The 21,900-nt window shown below is 37.8% G+C and overlaps 1 protein-coding gene across 7 annotated transcripts in view; it reads left to right on the top strand.

Annotated features, from left to right (window-relative positions):
- The window catches only part of MYO9A (myosin IXA), a 287,470-nt gene that overhangs the window by 127,902 nt on the left and 137,668 nt on the right, over nt 1–21,900 (top strand). For 6 of the 7 annotated variants that reach the window (XM_082618504.1, XM_082618506.1, XM_082618509.1 and 3 more), the window contains one exon: nt 13,042–13,161. The exons of the other annotated variant lie outside the window; for it this stretch is intronic. In XM_082618504.1, coding sequence (XP_082474630.1) covers nt 13,042–13,161 — 120 coding nt within the window. The remainder of the gene's footprint in view (nt 1–13,041; nt 13,162–21,900) is intronic. 7 annotated transcript variants of the gene reach the window in all.

Raw genomic sequence — 21,900 nt, 5'->3', positions numbered from 1 at the left:
AAATGAACTAAGTAGTAGATGCAGAACTCTTATAATGACCATAAGTAGTATGCAAACATATCAATGTGAAACAGGAATTGGAGATTATTTAAGCAGAAGTAGAATATATGAAAGGCAGAAGGTAACCCAGTTCAGATCTTGAATGAGAGTAAGAAGAGGTCAAAGATAATATTTCTAATGAAGAAAGAAGATGTAGACTGCAGAAGTGCAATATATTTTCACTTCCTTTAAGAAATAAGATATTTCACTGGACTCTTAGCTGATTGTCAACAAATACCTTGATGGTGAACCAAAAAAATCCTGGATTTTCTTAAGGAATTCCCTAACATTCTTTTTCTTCATCAAGCCAACTGAGCCCAAATGAGAATATCAAATTTAAATCTACTTTTGACTGTTATTTTTTCTTTTTTATAGACTTTCAAATTAGAGGGCACAGTGCCATTTTAAGGTCTTTAAATAAAAATTAATTCAACTTATTCCTTTTAAGAATAAATTTGTTATAGTTGTGATATGTTATAGCTGGGGCAGGTTATCAGGAAACCATAAAATGTTCTTAGTAGAGTCATATAAATAGGCATTCTGAGTGAAGCTACATGTTGGCCCTGCTGGGAGGTGGAATTAAAAATGGTAATGATTTTTCTGGTCAGCAGTGAGGTATTGGAGTACAGGTATTCCAGTGGTAGCATCCACCTTGCCTCTGATTTACTCCTCCTGAATAAGAAAGAGCCTGGACTAGAAAGTACAGGGGAGATCATAACTTGACCATAAATTATACAGTATGCAGATGTGAGTGGAGTGATGCTTATTTTGTTCTTTTGGAGTTACATAAAAGTATAGCCAAAGAGGAATTTTAATCCATCTAAAAAGGCTAGGCAGAGACAGCGAATTCAGCTGTGGCATTGGCGTAAGAGGCAAGAACGAGGGGCTTCCCTGGTGGTGCAGTGGTTAAGAATCCACCTGCCAATGCAGGGGACGTGGGTTCGATCCCTAGTCCGGGAAGATCCCACATACTGCAGAGCAGCTAAGCCTGTGCAACACAACTACTGAGCCTGCGAGCCGCAACTACTGAAGCCCACGCACCTAGAGCCCGTGCTCTGCAACAAGAGAAGCCACTACAATGAGAAGCCTGCGCACCACAATGAAGAGTAGGCCCCACTCACCGCAACTAGAGAAAGCCTGCACGAAGCAACGAAGACCCAACGCAGTCAAAAATAAATAAATAAATAAATAAGTAAATAATAATAATAATAAAAAAAGGCAGGAACGAGAGTCCAAAGTGTCATTCGGTTCCTTAATCTACAGGGAGAAAAGCTGAAGCCATTCATATAGTGTCTGCAGATAGAGAGCTTTAATGGTTCCCACATAAACTGTTCCTCTTCCCCATCCCACACAATGGACTCCATAAGTCTAATGTGCTCCCATTTGTTTTTGCAAGTGGGAGAAGGATTCCAGTGACCATCTATTTCCAGAAATGACCAGGTACTAAAACTAATTTAGATATCACCTAAACAGGGTCTAGGAGCTCTATGCAGTACTCTATCCATAATTCTACCCAGTACTTAAGACAATTAAGAGCATTTTTGTTAACAAACAAAACCCTGACCATTATTTATAAATCAATTCTGTATCAGGCACTATGGTGTGGTGAATAAGAGTAAGGGTTTTAGATTAAATGTCAATGAAACGGTAGAGTAAGGACCTCTGAAAGTTCTCTCTTCCATAAAAGCAACAAGAACACTTGCAAAAATTGTCAGAATAACTTTGCTGGAGCTCCGTGAATTCATCAAAGGCCTTCAGTAATCTGGGAAGTACATATACAAGAAAAAAGGCTGAATATTGATAATGACAGTGCACTTTGTAGTGTTTTAACTTGCACTACTCACCTCCCTCCCTCCCAAGCTCTACGGTAGCCTTGAAAATCAATAGCCTGGAAGCACAATGAAAATCAGCAGTGTGACAACCCCTGGAGGGAACAGAGCGGGGCTGGCGCTCCTTCAAAGCCCCATTCCCAGAGAATATTCAACTTATTTGATAGTTCCCTGGAAGACCCCACTTACAAGGCTATCTTTTATCCTGACTTGGAGCTTGCCCAGTATGAATAACCTTTTACCTAGGGGTTTTGTCCAAAACAATCAGAAGCAGTTGTTGAACATTGCAACTCTCTGATACAGTAGATAACAGCTGGGGCAAAAACTAACCAAAACATTTGAAAGGAAAAGCTGGAGAATGAAGTTTCCATAACGGCTATGAAAAGTTCCCATATATTCATGGGAATCTAGATAGCTATGCACATGCATAGGACTGTATACGTGCCCAGGGCTATGCATATGCTCAGTAAAGACCTGAGGATATCCTGATTTCTTACGTCAGGATAACCTTCAGATTCTGTGCAAGCAGGGCAAGGCTAAGTTGTAAACTGCCTAGCTGAGTGTTGAAGGTATGCACCAACATACACACTCAGTGACCCTTGACAAAAACTGGGAGAATTAGTGGTTTCAGGCATGTAAAGATATCTGCCTTCAATCAATAGCTGACATTTAAGCTAACTGAGCAGAGATTTCCATGGTCAACTGTGACAAACTTTACAGAATTAGTTCAGGAAAGTCCTAAACAAATAGTAGCAACTGTAAAAAACAGCAACAACAGCAAATCCTGGGAAGAGAATTTTCAGAGTTGCCATGTTTTGTAACTACCCCTGAAAAAATCCAGACATTGATATTACTAGACAAAGTCTTTAAACTATTTTAAATATATTTAAAGACTTAAAGGTAACTATATCTAAAGAACAAAAGGAGAGTATGAGAACAGTGTCTCACCAAATGGAGAATATCAATTTTATACACACACACACACACACACACACACACATCAATTTTGAAGTGGAAAAAAATGTACAATAACTGAAATGAGAAATTCAGTAGAAGAGTTCAGCAGCAGGTTTGAATAAGCAGAAGCCAGAATCGGGTGAACGTGAAGACAGATCAGTTGAGATGATCTGGCTAAGGAACAGGAATAATACAGAATGAAGAAAAATAAACAGAGCTTCTAGACTTATGGGACACCATGAGGCATATAAACTTCAGAGATTCCAGAAGGAAAGGAGGGAAAGGGAAAGAAAGAATATTTCAAGAAATAATGGCTAACACCTCCTCAAATTTGCTGAGAAAATTAATCTACACATCTAGCAAGCTCAACAAACTACAAGGTGGGTGAATTCAAAGAGATTCAAACTTAGATATATCATAATTAAACTGTCTAGAGGTAAAGAGAGAATATTGAAAGCAGCAAGAGAAAAATGATTCATCATGCACAAAGTATACTCAGTAAGATTAAAAGTTGATTCATCATTAGAAAGCACTGAGGCTAGAGGACAGCAACTTGGCATATTCAAAGTGCTGAAAGAAAAAAACATTGTCAATCAAGAATTCTGTATTCACTAAAACTGTCCTTCAAAATGAAATTATGACATTCCCAGATAAACAGATCCTGAGTGACTGTTACTAGCTGCCCCACAAGAAATATTAAAGGGAGTTCTTCTGGCTGAAATGAAAGGTCACTAGACAGTAGCTCGAAAGCACATGAAATAATAAAGAGCACCATTAAAGGCAGCTATAGAGTTAAATATAAAAGATAGTAAAAATGTATTTTTTACATTTTGTAACTTTTTTTTCCTCCGATGTGATTTAAAAGACAACTGTGAAAAAGCAATAATTATAAATCTCTCTTGGAGGGCATGCCATTTTAAAGATGTAATTTGCATGACAATAACAGCATAAAGAAGGAGGAAGGGAATGAAGCTATATGAGGAAAGTTTTTATATACTATTGAAATTAAGTAGCTTTTAATCTAGATTAGATTGTTGTAAATTAAGATGCTAATTTTAATTCCCTTGGCACCTGTTAAGAAAATAACTAAAAAATAATATAGTAAAAGAAATGACCAGAATATTAAAATAGTATACTAGAAAACATCTTTTCAACACAAAAGAAGAGAGTAATGAAAGAAAAGAGGAACAAAAATAATATGTCTTACAGTATATGTGGAAACTAAATAACACATTTCTTAATAACCAATGGGACAAAGAAGAAATCATAAGGGAAATTAGAAAATAGTTTGAAATGAATAGAACAAAATATACACGCATATCTTATGGGCTACAGCTAAAACAGTGCTTAGAGGGAAATTTATTTCTCCCTTAGAGAAATTTATCTCTATTAAAAAAAAAAAGAATATCTCAAATCAATAACTTAATGCCCCACCTTAAGATTCTAGGGAAAAAGGGAAAACTAAACCCAAAGCAAGCAGTAAGAAGGACATATAAAGAGTAGATCTGAAATAAATAAAATAGAGTAGAAAACAATAAAGAAAACAAATAAAACTGAAAGGTACTTCTTTAAAAAGGTAAACGAAATTGACAAACCTTGAGGTAGACAGACCAAGAAGAGGAGAGAGGAGACTCAAATTACTAATTTGGGGAAAGAAAGGAGGGTGTTGCTGCTGAACTGATGGAAATAAAAAGGATTATAATACTATTAACAGTTGTATGTCAACAAATTAGAACCTAGTGGAAATGGAAAAATTCCTAGAAATATGCTAACAGCCTATACTGACTCCAGAAGAAATAGAAAGTCTGAAAAGGCCCGTTACAAGAAAAGAGGTTGAATTAGTTATGAAAAAAAATCTTCCCACAAACCAAGGAACAGTGAATTCACTGATAAATTTTATCAAATACTTAATGAAGAATTAACACCAATCCTTTATAAACTCTTCCAAAAACAGACGATAAGGGAATACTTTCATTCTCAATCTGTGAGGCCAGTATTACCAGCATACCAGATAAGACATCACAAAAATGAAAACCACAAACCAATATCCCTCAACAAAAATCCTCAACAAAATCCTTGCAGACTGAGTCCAGCAATATGTAAAAAGTATTTTACACCATTATCTAGTGGAATTTACCCAGGAATGCAAGGTTTGTTCACCTTAGAAAACTCAAATCAATGTAATACACCACATTGATAGACTAAAGGGCAAAAATCAGATCATCACCTCAATAGACACAGAAGAGGCACTTGACAGACACGAATACCTTTTCATATTTTTCATCATAAAAATGCTGAACAAATTAGCAATAGAAGGGGACTTCCTCAATCTGATAAGGGGACCTGTGAAAAACCCAAAGGTTATATCATTCTTGATGGTGAATGACTGAATACTTTTCCCTTAAGATCAGAAACAAGACAGGATATCTGTTTTCACCTCTTTTATTTAACATTGTCCTAGAAATCCTGGTAAGAGTAATCAGGCAAGAAAAAGAAAAGATATCCAAATTGGAAAGGAAGAAACCATTTTGTTTGTAGATGACATATTTTGTGTAAAACTTCCTAAGGAATCCACAAAAAAATCTACTAGAGATAAAAAATGAGCTTGAGTTGCAAGACACAATGTCAACATGCAAAATTGGTTGTATTTCTAGACATTAACAGTAAACAACCTGAAAACAAAACTAAGTTGGTGCTTCAGTTACAAGAGCACCAACAAGTATAAAATTCTTACTAATAAATTTAACAAAAGAATTGCAAGACTTGTTCACTGAAAGTATAAAATATTATTGAAAAAACTTAATACTGCAATAAATGGAAAGATATTCCATGTTTATGTATTGGAAGGCATAGTTAAGATGGCAATACTGGATCTACAGATTCAGCATAGTCCTGTCAAAACCACAGCTACCTTTATGCAGATATTGATAAGCTAATCCTAAAATTGATACGTAAAGGAATCCAGAAATGCAAGAAGGACAAAAATTGGAGGATTCACATTTCCCAGTTTGGATTAGGCAGTGGATTCTTAGGTATGACAGGATTAGGTATAAAGCACAAGCAACCAAAGAAAAAAATGGATAAATTAGACTTCATCAAAATTAAAAACTTTTGTGCCTCAAAGGATACTATTTTTTTAAAAATTTATTTATTTTTGGCTGTGTTGGGTCTTCGTTGCTGTGCGCGGGCTTTCTCTAGTTGCGGCAAGTGGGGGCTACTCTTTGTTGCAGTGAGCAGGCCTCTCAATGCAGTGGCTTCTCTTGTTGCAGAGCAAAGGCTCTAGGGCTCACGGGCTTTAGTAGTTGCGGCGCAAGGGCTCAGTAGTTGTGGCTCATGGGCTCCAGAGCGCAGGCTCAGTAGTTGTGGCACACGGACCCAGTTGCTCCACGGCATGTGGGATCTTCCCGGACCAGGGCTCGAACCCCTGTCCCCTGCACCGGCAGGCGGATTCCCAACCACTGTGCCACCAGGGAAGCCCTCAAAGGATACTATTAAGAGAGTGAAGGGACTTCCCTGGTGGCGCAGTGGATAAGACTCCACGCTTCCAATGCAGGGGGCCCGGGTTTGATCCCTGTTCAGGGAACTAGATCCCACATGCATGCCACAACTAAAGAGCTGGAGAGCCACAACTAAGGAGCCTGTGAGCTGCAACTGAGGAGCCCACGTGCTGCAACTAAGGAGCTGGCGAGCCGCAACTAAGGAGCCCACAAGCTGCAACTAAGGAGCCTGCCTGCTGCAACTAAGACCCAGTGCAACCAAATAAATAAATATATTTTTTAAAAAGTGAAATGACAACTCACAGAATGATAGAAGATATTTATAAATTATGTATCTAATAAGGAACTGGTATCTAGAATATATACAATTCTTGCAATTCAGTAGTAAAAAACTAATAACCCAATTAAAAAATGGGCAAAGGATGTGAAAAGACATTTCTCCAAAGAAGATATGCAAATGGTCAATAAAAAACATGAAAAGATGGTCAATATAATTTGTCATTAGGGAAATGCAAATTGAAACCACAGTAAGATACAACTTCACATCTACTAAGATGGTTACAATAAAATAGACAGGTAATAACAGATGTTGGTAATAAGGATGTGGAGAAATTGGAAGCCTCACATGCTGCTGGTGAACATTTAAAATGGTGCAGCCACTTTGTAAAACAGCCTTGGTAGTTACACTTCACCCAGCAGTTCCACTCTTAGGTAGATACTTAAAAGAATTGACAGCAGGTGTTCGAACAAAAACTTGTACTTGATGATCTTCGCAACATGTTCATAATAGCCAAAAGGTAGAAACGACTCAACTGTTCATCAGCAGATGACTGGATAAACAAACTGTGGTATATCCATACAGTGGAATGCTATTCTGTCACATAAATGAGTGAGGTACTAGTCCATGCCATAACATGGGTGAACCGTGAAAGCCTTTTGTTACGTGAAAGCATAAGACACAAAAGGCCACGTACTGTATGAGTTCATTTATGTGAATTTTCTAGAATAGGCAAATCTGCTGAGAGAGAATGTAGATTAGTGTTTGCTCAGGGCAGACAGGGAGATAAAAAGGGGAGTGATAGTTTAAAGTACAGAGTTTCTCCCTAAGGACTCCACAAAAAAACTACTAGATCTAATAAATGAATTCAGCAAAGTAGCCGACGTGCAGCCTCAGCACTTGTGGCGCACGGGCCCAGTTGCTCCGCGGCATGTGGGATCTTCCCAGACCAGGGCTCGAACCTGTGTCCCCTGCATTGGCAGGCAGATTCTCAACCACTGCACCACCAGGGAAGCCCCATCAGTTGTATTTCTTTACACTAACAATGAAATATCAGAAAGGGAATGTAAAAAAAAACCCCAAAAAACTGGGACCTCCCTGGTGGTGCAGTGGTTAAGAATCCACCTGCCATTGCAGGGGACACGGGTTTAAGCCCTGGTCTGGGGAGATCCAGCATGCCGCGGAGCAACTAAGGCCATGTGCCACAACTACTGAGCTTGTGCTCTAGAGCCCGTGAGCCACAACTGCTGAGCCCTTGTGCCACAATGACTGAAGTCCACATGCCTAGAGCCCGTGCTCCACAACAAGAGAAGCCACTGCAGTGAGAAGCCTGCACACCACAACAAAGAGTATCTCCCCTCTCCACAACTGGAGGAAGCCCGTGTGCAACAACGAAGACCCAATGCAACCAAAAATAAATAAATAAATAAATAAATTTATTTTAAAAAGCCCCAAAAACCTTTTAAAATTGCACCAAAAGAAAAGTATCTAGGAATAAACCTGACCAAGGAGGTGAAAGACTTATATACTGAGAACTATAAAACATTAATAAAGGAAATAAAAGAGGATTCAAAGAAATGGAAAGATATCCCATGCTCTTGGATTAGAAGAATTAATACAGTTAAAATGGCAATACTACCCAAAACAATCTACAGATACAATGAGATCCTGTCAAATTATCCATGACATTTTTCACAGAACTAGAACAAATATCCAAAAATTTATATGGAATCATGAAAGACCCAGAATTGCTAGAGCAATCCTGAGGAAAAAAAACAAAGCAGGAGGACTTCCCTGGTGGCATAGTGATTAAGAATCCATCTGCCAGTGCAGGGGACACAGGTTCAAGACCTGGTCTGGGAAGATCCCATATGCTGCCGAGCAACTAAGCCCGTGTGCCACAACTACTGATCCTGCACTCTAGAGCCCATGAGCCACAGCTGCTGAGCCCACATGCCACAATACTGGGGCCCGTGTGCCTCGAGCCTGTGCTCTGCAACAAAGACAAGCCACCGCAATGAGAGGCCCGCGCACTTCAGCAAAGGGTGGCCCCCATTCAATGCAACTAGAGAAAGCCCATGCGCAGCAATGAAGACACAATGCAGACAAAAATAAATATTAATTAATTAATTAATTTTTAAAACAAAGCAGGAAGCATAACTCTTCCAGACTTCAGACAATACTACAAAGTTACAGTAATCAAAACAATGTGGTATTGGTACAAAAACAGGCATATGGATCAATGGTACAGAATAGAGAGCCCAGAAATAAACCCATACACCTATGGTCAATTAATCTTCAACAAAGGAGGCAAGAATATAAAATGGGAAAAAGACAGTCTCTTCATCAAGTGGTGCTGGGAGAGTTGGACAGCTGCATGTAAATCAGTGAAGTTAGAACACACCCTCACACCATGCACAAAAATAAACTCAAAATGTCTTAAAGACTTAAACATAAGACATGACAGTATAAAACTCCTAGAAGAGAGCAAAGGCATAACATTCTCTGACATAAATCATACCAATGTTTTCTTAGGTCAGTCTCCCAAGGCAATAGAAATAAAAACAAAAATAAACAAATGGAACCTAATCAAACTTACAAGCTTTTGCACAGCAAAGGAAACCATAAAAAAACAAAAAGACGACCAATGGAATGGGAGAAAATATTTGCAAATGATGCAACAGACAAAGGCTTAATCTCCAAAGTATACAAACAGCTCATACAGCTCAACAACAACAAAACAACAACCCAATTGAAAAATGGGCAGAAGGGCTTCCCTGGTGGCGCAGTGGTTGAGAGTCCGCCTGCTGATGCAGGGGACATGGGTTTGTGCCCCGGTCTGGGAAGATCCCACATGCTGTGGAGTGGCTGGGCCCGTGAGCCATGGCCGCTGAGCCTGCATGTCCGGAGCCTGTGCTCCGCAGTGGGAGAGGCCACAACAGTGAGAGGCCTGTGTACCGCCAAAAAAAAAAAAAAAAAAAAAAAAAAAGGCAGAAGACCTTAATAGACATTTCTCCAAAGAAGACATACAGATAGCCAGTAGGCACATGAAAAGATGCTCAGCATCACTAATTATTAGAGAAATGCAAATCAAAACTACAATGAGGTACCACCTCATGCCGGTCAGAATGGTCATCATTAAAACGTCTACAAATAACAGTGTTGGAGAGAGTGTGGAGAAAAGGAAACCCTCCTACACTGTTGGTGGGGATGTAAGTTGGTACAGCCACTATGGAAAACAATATGGAGGTTCCTCATAAAACTAAAAATAGAATTACCATGTGATCCAGCAGTCCCACTCCTGGGATCATTACTTGATTGACTTTGGGAGGGGTAGGGGTGGTATTTACCAGAAGGGAATGAAATAACTTGCTGAGGTGATGGAAATGTCCTGTATCTTGATTGAGGATTATATGATATAACTATTTGTTTAAGCTCATCAAACTGTATACTTGAGATTAGTGGAGTTTACTGTATGTGAAATATACCTTTAAAAAATGGCCCTAAGGCCTGGGAGCTGGCATTACAGAAACTATTATAGGATCAGAGACATGGCTTCAGGTTTCAATGATACAGTGGACCTGGGATTGAGCCCCTGTTTTATATGGTGTAGGAGCTTCAAAGAGCTTGAACTCTTCTGTCACTGAAAAGATAATTGTAAAACTCTGTCTGTTGGCCTTGACTAGAAGAACAAGAAGAATCATATCAGTATATGTTAGTCCTTAGATAAAGTTTGAAAAAAAAGTTGCCTAAAAAAATTAGTGCCCCATATCTTCTTCACCATGTGAGAGAATTTATACTGTTTGTTTGGTGCATAATCTCAAACTAAGAAATTATCAAAACTAGGCTAGGAACTTAGCATAAGCAAACACTAAATAAACCTCTTTTAAGAGTTTGAGACTCCACTGAAAACGTACTTATAAAATCATCCTAGGAAACCAAACCACCTTGACAGGGAGTTAGTACACACACAAAGGAGTATCACTTTAAGGTTTGGAAATAGTATTATAGTCTGTAAAGCAGTGTTTAAAATTGTTAAAGAGTTAAAGGAACGCATAGAAAGCAGAATGAAAGAACAGAAGTTAAAAAAATAACAAAACCCTGGGCCTCCCTGGTGGCGCAGTGGTTGAGAGTCCGCCTGCCGATGCAGGGGATACGGGTTCGTGCCCCGGTCTGGGAGGATCCCATATGCCGCGGAGCGGCTGGGCCCGTGAGCCATGGCCGCTGGGCCTGCGCATCCGGAGCCTGTGCTCCGCAGCGGGAGAGGCCACAACAGTGAGAGGCCCGCATACCGCAAAAAGAAAAAAAAAAAAAAAAAAAATAACAAAACCCTAAGTTATAGGTATGATGATGAGATACAAAACAGTCGGTGAGACACAAAACAGTCACAGATATAAAATTACCCATATCCAAATGGCATTGCCACAATTTATTTAGATAAAATAGAAAATTGAGTACAGAGGCTGTAGTCAAGTTGAGCGAGTTTTAATTTAAGATTACATAATAATTTACTATATTTAATATTCTGAACTCATATAAAATACTTTAATACCATAATCTTCTTAAATTATTTTTGACTAACAATATATCATTAGCTATTGAAGGGCCTGAAAGTCTGTTGATAACTTTCAAAAATTACAATTTGGATGGAGTATGAGTAGAACTCACCAGGTGGTTTTTTCCTCAAATGGTCCCCCTCAACTGATGGCTTACCCTAACCCCTAGTCCCCACCCTGTTACTAACCAAGTGCAGCCTCATCTGAGCCTAAGCATTCCTTCCCCCCCACAAGAGTCCTATGAAGGAGGGGATTATTGAGAATAGAATATTTTTATTGAGATATCTTTTGACTAAGAAATGATGGTAACTTGGTAATACTTGTCTCTTCTTGAAACATTGAACGTGTACAGCTATGGACTCTCTGTACTGGATAAATGAGATAGTGTTTTATTAGCTTACTTTTTAATTATAGGATATGAAATGTTTTTTTTAACTTTACAAAAGCCTGATATATCTATCTATATCTATATCTATATCAGATATCTGTTTCTGTATCTATCTGTCTATCTATAATCTGATGTTATGGTATCATGAGATTCTGTCTCTTTAACTAAAACGTGGATCCCTATTCTCTGGATGTAGATATTCAGTTTATGGAATTATAGTTTGGTTAAACCATGCAAACCTCTTTGAATTACTCTGCTTCTGTTTAACTTTTTAAATGATTCTGCCTTGAGATCTATTCATAGATAGTATCTTATTCCTAATTATACAGTAAATATGTACTAATGGAACTTTAGTTCATAATTATGTGTTGCTTTATTTGCCTCCATCTATTGTTAAACTATTCACTTTTATTTTATTTTATTTTTATTTATTTATTTATTTTTTGCGGTATCCGGGCCTCTCAGTGTTGTGGCCTCTCCCATTGCGGAGCACAGGCTCTGGACCCGCAGGCTCAGTGGCCATGGCTCACGGGCCCAGCCGCTCCGCGGCATGTGGGATCTTCCCGGACCGGGGCATGAACCCGCGTCCCCTGCATCGGCAGGCGGCCTCTCAACCACCGCGCCACCAGGGAAGCCCTCACTTTTATTTTTTAAAGGCAAACCTACATACATTTGAACTTCATGTCCTAACTCTAGAGATGTTCTTGTGTAAATGATACTTGGCTCCTCCCAAACCTGGAAAACCTGAATTCTCTTTTAAATACATTTATTCCTAATATTTGTGGTACAATCTTCCTTCCCTCTTTACTGCTCAAGTGTCTCACTGTTTCAGTAGCACTAATCTGGGGCTTTGTTCCTTACTTGAATGTACTCTGGTTCCTTTCCTCCCAATAATTGATTCTGACAGATTTTCCAGCTTTGTTTTCAGATTTATAAGTACAGAAGTGCTGCTGGGTTTTCCTGCTCTCTAGTGCTTTTCTTCCTACTCTTTCAACATTGACACACTTGGAATTCCTACAAGTGTGGTTAATTGCGAGATTTGTGAACCTTTAACTTTTGGTAAATTATTTTGGGTATATTTCTCTTTGGGGTTTCATCAGAAACAATGTTTCTTGCATTGTTGCCAACTCTATGCTAATTATATTTCAGACCTGATAAAAAATGAGTCCATTAAAAAAAAGACACCATACAACTGTTTTCGAAATTTCCCTGGTATTTTAAATTAAAATTTTTTAGTATGATGTTAACTCACAACACTTTTGAGTACTGAAAAAGGATACTTTTGAATACCTGGACAGGACCTTTATTTTTTCCTATTGTTTTTGTGTAATTTCCTCAAATTAATTGGAAAAATTATTCATATTTAACCCCAATTATTTGATACATTTTTATTTACTATTAAGATAGTTGGCAGCATTGTCCTTGATTCTCTATTGGTTTGGGCTTATATAATGTCTTTTTCTTTTCTCCATTTTTTGTTTTTCTTTTGCTTCCTAAGGACATGATGATACAGCGCCATGTGCAGTTTTGAAAAGTATGGATAGTATTAGCTTTCTCCAACACCCAGTCCACCAGAGGAGCTTAGAGATTCTGCAGAGGTGCAAGGAAGAGAAGTACAGTAAGGCTGCAAATCCTGATAAATAAACTCTGTGTCATCACATCCATTTGGAAATGGAAACCAGGAGCATTCTACACCTGGGTGGGACGTAAATAGCTTAGGCAATGTGACCTCTATAATCCTTTGACCAGTGAGTCTCAGGATACTTCCATTGAGACTTTCATTGTTTTTTTTGAAAAAGTTGATATACCTGTTCTTTTAACTTGGATGACTTTTAACTTGGATGACTATTTGTGATCCTTGAGCTGTTAATTATACTTGGTTACAGACTTTGAATTGGTTTCTGCTTTTGACTTTAAAGTATCCAAGTGATGGGTAAAAATGAATAACGATTTTTTCCTGTTGGTTTTTTTTTCAACTTTATTGAAATCTAATTGAGGTAGTGTAAACTGCATGCCAAAGCATACAGTTTGGTAAGTTTTGACATATATGAACTCATCACAATCAAGATAATTAACATATCTAACACTGCCAACAGTTTCCTCTGTCTCTTGAGAATTCCTGCTGATTTTTATGCTAATTTACACTTGAATTTTAACATCAGCAATATTGCTTTCACTGGCAAATTCACTTAGTTTGACTATAGTTCTCCTATCAGATTTTATCATGTCTGATTTAGAGCAAAGCCACCAGTTAATGTTTTGTCTAAGGAAGAATGACAGAGTCATAGAGGGTGTTCTCTTGTTTTGTTTGTTTGTTTGTTTTTTATAAAATTGGTGTAAAATGATGCCCTTGGTCTCCATTTTCTCCTTTTCTATTTGTTGTACTCATTCTGCATGAAAATGGTTCTTTTGCTTGTTGTGGGAAAACAGTTGTTTGGCTACTGCTATTGCTATAGTGAGAATAAAAGGATCCTTCAGAATACTCAAAGCCTAACTCAGCAATTTGCATATAATGGACTAAATTACTTGTGTAGTCTGTTCTGAGCTTTTTACAAATCACAGATTTACTTTGCTAACTTCACAGTTCTGTGACTGAAATTCCATGGAATATTAGTATTTAATTATCAGTGAAAGGAGAATATAAGTAGAATTCCTAAGAGCAAATGCTGTGGGTTCTTTCTTCAGTTCTTACTTATGCTGTCTTGATATAAGAAAATGTGTAATGCATTTCGAAAAATGTTAAAATATTTTCTCATTTTAGAAGAATGAAGGTAAGTATTGTGTTTAAAAAAGACATCTTCAAATGTTGCTCTTAATTATTGCTATGGTTTCTGAAAGGTATACAAGTACTTATTCCAAATATCCATCTTCCTTTTCTTAATCTTTTAATTCATGGGACATGATTGAAAACAGTCTACAAATCTTTTGGAGGGAACTTAATTCTTTTTAGCTTTTAAATAGTTGGAAGTAGTTTATTTGCTTTGTTGATTTTCATGACTCTCAGCCTGACAACCCCAGGCCTAATTGTATTCCAGTTAGGTATATATGGGTGTAGAATAGGAAGGCAAGAGTTTCAGCAGCAGCTGCATGAGGATATTGTACATTGTACACATGCACATTTATTTCTACATTTGTGGAAGCTGGGCTTTTCCATTACTTTAGGTAGTTTATTTTCCATTATAGTACTACCAATAATTAAAATTTTATAATATATAAAATGATAAATTCAAGTTTGGGAGATTGTTTTTAAAAAACCGGGGGACTACTAGCCTTAGGTAATAGTAGTGGTGAATTGATGAGGTGAATGAACCCTGCCACAGGTAACAATGATAAACCCTGGAAAAAAATTAAGGTAACATTATTTGAAAGCACTGGAAAAGAGATAAAAAAATACTAACAGACCCCAAAAGACCAAAAATAAGCACAGAAACTAGTGGGGAGTTTATTCTTTAAAATAACTAAGTAGTGGGTAAGAATTGTGAATTTGTGGCTTTTTGCATAAGGTTCTCCCTAACTGCCATAGCTTCAGAGACAGAAAACCACAACCATACTGGCTTGAAGTGTCAGAGGATAAAGTTGAGGAGTAGCAAAGAAGCTTGAAATTTAGGAGGAAAATCCTGGAATGGAGAGAGCTGCCAAAGGCTAAAACTCAAAGGGTACGAATTCTGCCATCCATACCTGGCTGACTGTTGTGAGTATTCAGGGGAGACCATAGGAGCTCTGTCAAAGAGCAATGCAAACCAAATAGGAGATAACTTTGGAAAGACACAACTGCAGTAGGTGAGATTTGCAAGTTTACTGATTTTTTTTAACTGAGGGCTTTTTGTATCTCTGCATAGCTCCTCTTGGGGGATAGCTGAATTCTTACTGCCTTTAGTTGGAATCCCATAGGTAGAGGTGAGAGAGAAAGAAGCAGAAAAATATTGGAAGAAATAGTGGCTGAAAACTTCTCATGTTTGAGAAAAACTAGCTTGGAGATTCAAGACAATCTGTGACCTCCAACTAGAATCAATACAAAAGAAAACCACAACTAGACACGTTATAGGCAAATTGCTAAATGCCAAAGATAGAAAGAAAATCTTGAAAGCAGCCCAGAGAAAATATGGTACATTAAATACAGGGGAATACAGGCATACCTCAGAGCAATTTCAGAATCAGTTCCAGATCACTGCAATAAAGCAAATATTACAATAAAGGGAGTCACATGAATTTTTTTGGTTTCCTGGTTCATATAAAAGTTATGTTTACACTATACTGTAGTCTGTTAAGTGTGCAGTAGCATTATGTCAAAAAAAAAAAACAATGTACATACCTTAATTAAAAAATACTTTATTGCTGGGCTTCCCTGGTGGCGCAGTGGTTGAGAGTCCACCCTGCAGTCCATGCAGGGAACACGGGTTCGTGCCCCAGTCCGGGAAGATCCCACATGCCGCGGAGCGGCTAGGCCCGTGAGACATGGCCGCTGAGCCTGCACGTCCGGAGCCTGTGCTCCGCAACAGGAGAGACTGCAACAGTGAGAGGCCCGTGTACCACAAAAACAAACAAACAAACAAACAAAAAAACTTTATTGTTAAAAAATGCTAACCATAGTCCGAGCCTTCAGGGAGTAGTAATTACATCAAAGATCACTGATCACAGATCACCATAACAAATATTATAATAATGAAAACTTTGAAATACTGCAGGCATTAGCTAAATGTGACACAGAGTCACTATGTGAGCAAATGCTGTTGGAAAAATGGTGCTGACAGACGTGCTCAACACATGGTTGCCACAAATCTTCAATTTGTAAAAAACGCAATATCTGCAAAGCACAATAAAGTGAAGTACAATAAAATGAGGTTTGCCTATAATGATATGGTTAACACTTGTCTTCTCATTAAAAGCAATGGAGGCTGAAAGATATCCAAAAATCATAATTAAAATCCAACAAAACAATTCAAGACCCCAAAACAAAAGCAATGTTCAGGCAGTTCAGTTAATTTATAGTTTGGGTCCAGACAAGTTAATTGTCTGTTAGAAGAAAAATCAAGGCTGCAGGAAAACATAACAATTCATTGTTGTTACAATGTATTCTCCACAATGTCCAATCATCAGTTAGGAAAAGTATCTTTCAAAAATGAAGCTGGAATAAAGATATTTTCAGATAAACAGATAATCTGAGGGAATTTGTCACCGTAATGTGTTCTATGAAAAAGATAATGGAAATTCTTTAGGTTAAAAGCAAATGACACCAGATGGTAATTTGAATGTATAGTAGAGGCTGATAAACGTTTTCTGCAAAGGATCAGATGGTAAATATTTTAGGCTTTGTGGGTCATATGGTCTGTTGAAACAACTCAATTCTGCTGTGAAAGGAGCTATAGAGACAATACATAAATAAATGATCATGGCTACATTCCAATAAATTTTATTATAGACACTGAAATTTAAATTCCATATAATTTTCACATGTCACAAAAATATTCTTCCATTGATTTTTTTCCTCAACCATTAAAAAAATATAAAACCATTCTTGGCTCTCAGGCCATGCAAAAATAGGCAGTGGGTTTGATTTGGCCCATGGACTCTAGTTTGCTGATCCATGAGTTATTGGAAGGAATAAGGAAACCAGAGGTAATACATATGTATAAAAATAAATGACTATACATATTTTCTTTCTCTCTCTTAGTTCTTTTAAAAGATATATGATTATTTAGGGTAAAAATTATGACATTGTTCTGGTGGTTGAAAATGTGTCCACAAATTTTTTGATACTCCTCCCTTCAAAAGGCATGTGCTGTACTTAGTAATTTGCTTCTAAAATGTAATGTGGCAGAACTGACAGTGTGTGACCTTTGAGATTAAGACATAAAAGGTATTGTGGCTTTTCCTCCTCCATGTCATTTTCGGTGCTGCCACCTTCTCTCTATAGTGATTATTCTCTGAGATTTGCAGGGAGGAAATTAGAAGAGTGGGGAGAAATTATGGTTCTTGGGAGCATGAGCTGAAGCCCCACTTCCACAAAGGTCAGGAGCCCTGGAAAAGGGAAGGAATAAGATGCTGGGGGAAGAGAGAGAGAGAGGGTAGAATAGTAGAATGTCAATTTAATTTAAACCCATACTTTTGACCTTCTTGGGACAATGGAGACTGTGATGTTCCTGAACAAGATGAAGGACCAGCAATTGTCAGAGAAGGGCTTGTCACCGTCCTGATGTGCCTGCCTTAATGTCCATGACCTCAGACATCAGTGTGGTCACACAAATGATTGAAAATTTAAAGTATGTTGTCTGACCAAAATGGAATTAAAATAGAAATCAGTAACAGAAAGACATCGGAGAAATCCTCACATATTTGGAAAATAACATGTATAAGTAACTTATAAGTTAAAGAAAAATTTATAAGGGCAACTTGAAAATATTTTGGTCTGAATGATAATGGAAACACAGCATATTAAAAGTTGTGGAATGCAGCTAAAGAAGTGCTTAAAAGAAAACCAGTAGCTTTAAACCCTTATATAAGAAAAGAAATGAGGTAAAAAATCAATGATCTGAGCTTTTACTTTATGAAGCTACAACAAGAAGGGCCTATTAGAGCTAAAATTACTGAATAGGAAGCTGACCAACAGTAGAGAAAATCATTGGAAACCAAAAGCTGGTATTTTGGGTTTTTTAGTGTTTTTTTTTTGTTTTCTTTTATTTATTTTTTTTAATACAGCAGGCACTTACTAGTCATCAATTTTATACACATCAGTGTATACATTTCAATCCCAATGGCCCAATTCATCACACCACCACACACACACCCCCGCTGCTTTCCCCCACTGGTGTCCATACGTTGGTTCTCTACATCTGTGTCTCAATTTCTGCCCTGCAAACTGGTTCACCTGTACCATTTTTCTAGGTTCCACATATATGCGTTAATATACGATATTTGTTTTTCTCTTTCTGACTTAACTTCACTCTGTATGACAGTCTCTGGATCCATCCACGTCTCAACAAATGACCCAATTTCATTCCTTTTTATGGCTGAGTAATATTCCATTGTATATATGTACCACATCTTCTTTATCCATTCATCTGTTGATGGACATTTAGGTTGCTTCCATGACCGGGCTATTGTAAATAGTGCTGCACTGAACACTGGGGTGCATGTGTCTTTTTGAATTATGGTTTTCTCTGGGTATATGCCCAGTAGTGGGATTGCTGGATCATATGGTAATTCTATTTTTAGGTTTTTAAGGAACCTCCATAGTGTTCTCCATAGTGGCTGTATCAGTTTACATTCCCACCAGCAGGGCAAGAGGGTTCCCTTTTCTCCACACCCACTCCAGCATTTGTTGTTTGTAGGTTTTCTGAGGATGCCCATTCTACCTGGTGTGTGGTGATACCTCATTGTAGTTTTGATTTGCATTTCTCTAATAATTAGTGATGTTGAGCAGCTTTTCATGTGCTTCTTGGCCATCTGTATGTCTTCTTTGGAGAAATGTCTATTGAGGTTTCCTGCCCATTTTTGGATTGGGTTGTTTGTTTTTTTAATATTGAGCTGCATGAGCTGTTTTTATATTTTGGAGATTAATCCTTTGTCCGTTGATTTGTTTGCAAATAATTTCTCCCATCCTGAGGGTTGTCTTTTTCTCTTGTTTATGGTTTCCTTTCCTGTGCAAAAGCTTTGAAGTTTCATTAGGTCCCATTTGTTTATTTTTGTTTTTATTTCCATTACTCTAGGAGGTGGATCAAAAAAGATCTTGCTGTGATTTATGTCAAAGAGTGTTCTTCCTATGTTTTCCTCTAAGAGTTTTATAGTGTCCAGTCTTTCTTTTAGGTCTCTAATCCATTTTGAGTTTATTTTTGTGCATGGTGTTAGGGAGTGTTCTAATTGCATTCTTTCACATGTAGCTGTCCAGTTTTCCCAGCACCACTTATTGAAGAGACTGCCTTTTCTCCATGGTAAATCCTTGCCTCCTTTGTCATAGATTACCTGACCATAGGTGCGTGGGTTTATCTCTGGGCTTTCTGTCTTGTTCCATTGATCTATATTTCTGTTCTTGTACCAGTACCATATTGTCTTGATTACTGTAGCTTTGTAGTATAGTCTGAAGTCAGGGAGTCTGATTCCTCCAGCTCCGCTTGATTCCCTCAAGACTGCTTTGGCTATTCAAGGTCTTTTGTGTCTCCATACAAATTTTAAGATTTTTTTTCCAGTTCTGTAAAAAATGCCATTGGTAATTTGGTAGGGATTGTATTGAATCTGTAGATTGCTTTCGGTAGTATAGTCATTTTCACAATATTGATTCTTCCAACCCAAGAACATGGTATATCTCTCCATCTGTTGGTATCATCTTTAATTTCTTTCATCAGTGTCTTATAGTTTTCTGCATACAGGTCTTTTGTCTCCCTAGGTAGGTTTATTCCTAGGTATTTTATTGTTTTTGTTGCAGTGGTAAATGGCAGTGTTTCCTTAATTTCTCTTTCAGATTTTTCATTAGTATATAGGAATGAAAGAGATATCTGTGCATTGATTTTGTATCCTGCAACTTTACCAAACTCATTGATTAGCCCTAGTAGTTTTCTGGTAGCCTCTTTAGGGTTCTTTTATTTCTTTTTCTTCTCTGATTGCTGTAGCTAGGACTTCCAAAACTATGTTGAGTAATAGTGGTGAGAGTGGACATCCTTGTCTTGTTCCTGATCTTAGAGGAAATGGTTTCAGTTTTTCACCATTGAGAATGATGTTTGCTGTGGGTTTGTTGTATATGGCCTTTATTATGTTGAGGTAGGTTCCCTCTATGCCCACTTTCTGGAGAGTTTTTATCATAAATGGGTGTTACATTTTGTCAGAAGCTATTTCTGCATCTATTGAGATGATCATATGGTTTTTCTCCTTCAATTTATTATATGGTGTATCACACTGATTGATTTGTGTATGTTGAAGAATCCTTGCATCCCTGGGATAAATCCCACTTGATCGTGGTGTATGATCCTTTTAATGTGTTGTTGGATTCTGTTTGGTAGTATTTTGTTGAGGATTTTTACATCTATATTCATCAGTGATATTGGCCTGTAATTTTCTTTTTTTGTAGTATCTTTGTCTGGTTTTGGTATCAGGGTGATGGTGGCCTCATAGAATGAGTTTGGGAGTGTTCCTTCCTCTGAAATTTTTTGGAAGAGTTTGAGAAGGATGAGTGTTAGCTCTTCTCTAAATGTTTGATAGAATTCACCTGTGAAGCCATCTGGTCCTGGACTTTTGTTTGTTGGAAGATTTTTAATCACAGTTTCAATTTTATTACTTGTGATTGGCCTGTTCATATTTTCTATTTCTTCCTGGTTCAGTCTTGGAAGGTTATACCTTTCTAAGAATTTGTCCATTTCTTCCAGGTTGTCCACTTTATTGGCATAGAGTTGCTTGTAGTAATCTCTTAGGATGCTTTGTATTTCTGCAGTGTCTGTTGTAACTTCTTTTTCATTTCTAATTTTATTGATTTGAGTCCTCTCCTTTTTCTTGATGAGTCTGGCTAATGGTTTATCAATTTTCTTTATCTTCTCAAAGAACCAGCTTTTAGTTTTATTGATCTTTGCTATTGTTTTCTTTGTTTCTATTTCATTTATTTCTGCTCTGATCTTTATGATTTCTTTCTTTTTGCTAACTTTGGGTTTTGTTTGTTCTTCTTTCTCTAGTTCCTTTGGTGTAAGGTTAGATTGTTTATTTGAGGTTTTTCTTGTTTCTTGAGGTAGGCTTGTATAGCTAGAAACTTGCCTCTTCGAACTGCTTTTGCTGTATCCCATAGGTTTTGGTTTTGTTTTTTTTTTTTTTTGCGGTACAGGGGCCTCTCACTGCTGTGGCCTCTCCCGCTGCAGAGCACAGGCTCTGGACGCGCAGGCCCAACGGTCACGGCTCACAGGCCCAGCCGCCCCGCGGCACGCGGGATCCTCCCGGGCCAGGGCACGAACCCGCACCCCCCGCATCGGCAGGTGGACTCAACCACCACGCCACCAGGGAAGCCCTATCCCATAGGTTTTGGATCATCGTGTTTTCATTGTCATTTGTCTCTAGGTATTTTTTGATTTCCTCTTTGATTTCTTCAGTGATGTCTCGATTATTTAGTAACGTATTGTTTAGCCTCCATGTGTTTGTGTTTTTTACGTTTTTTTCCCTGTGATTAATTGATTTCTGATCTCAAAGTGTTGTGGTCAGAAAAGATGCTTGATATAATTTTAGTTTTCTTAAATTTACTGATTCTTGATTTGTGATCCAAGATGTGATCTATCCTGGAGAATGTTCCGTGCGCACTTGAGAAGAATGTGTAATCTGCTGTTTTTGGATGGAATGTCCTATAAATATCAATTAAATCTCTCTGGTTTACTGTGTCATTTAAAGCTTC

Source organism: Mesoplodon mirus, assembly GCF_964341445.2.
Source record: "Mesoplodon mirus genome assembly, chromosome: 4".
Lineage (NCBI taxonomy): Eukaryota > Metazoa > Chordata > Mammalia > Artiodactyla > Ziphiidae > Mesoplodon > Mesoplodon mirus.
Note: the sequence above shows the minus strand (reverse complement) of the source record. Positions and strands in the feature narration are given on the sequence as shown.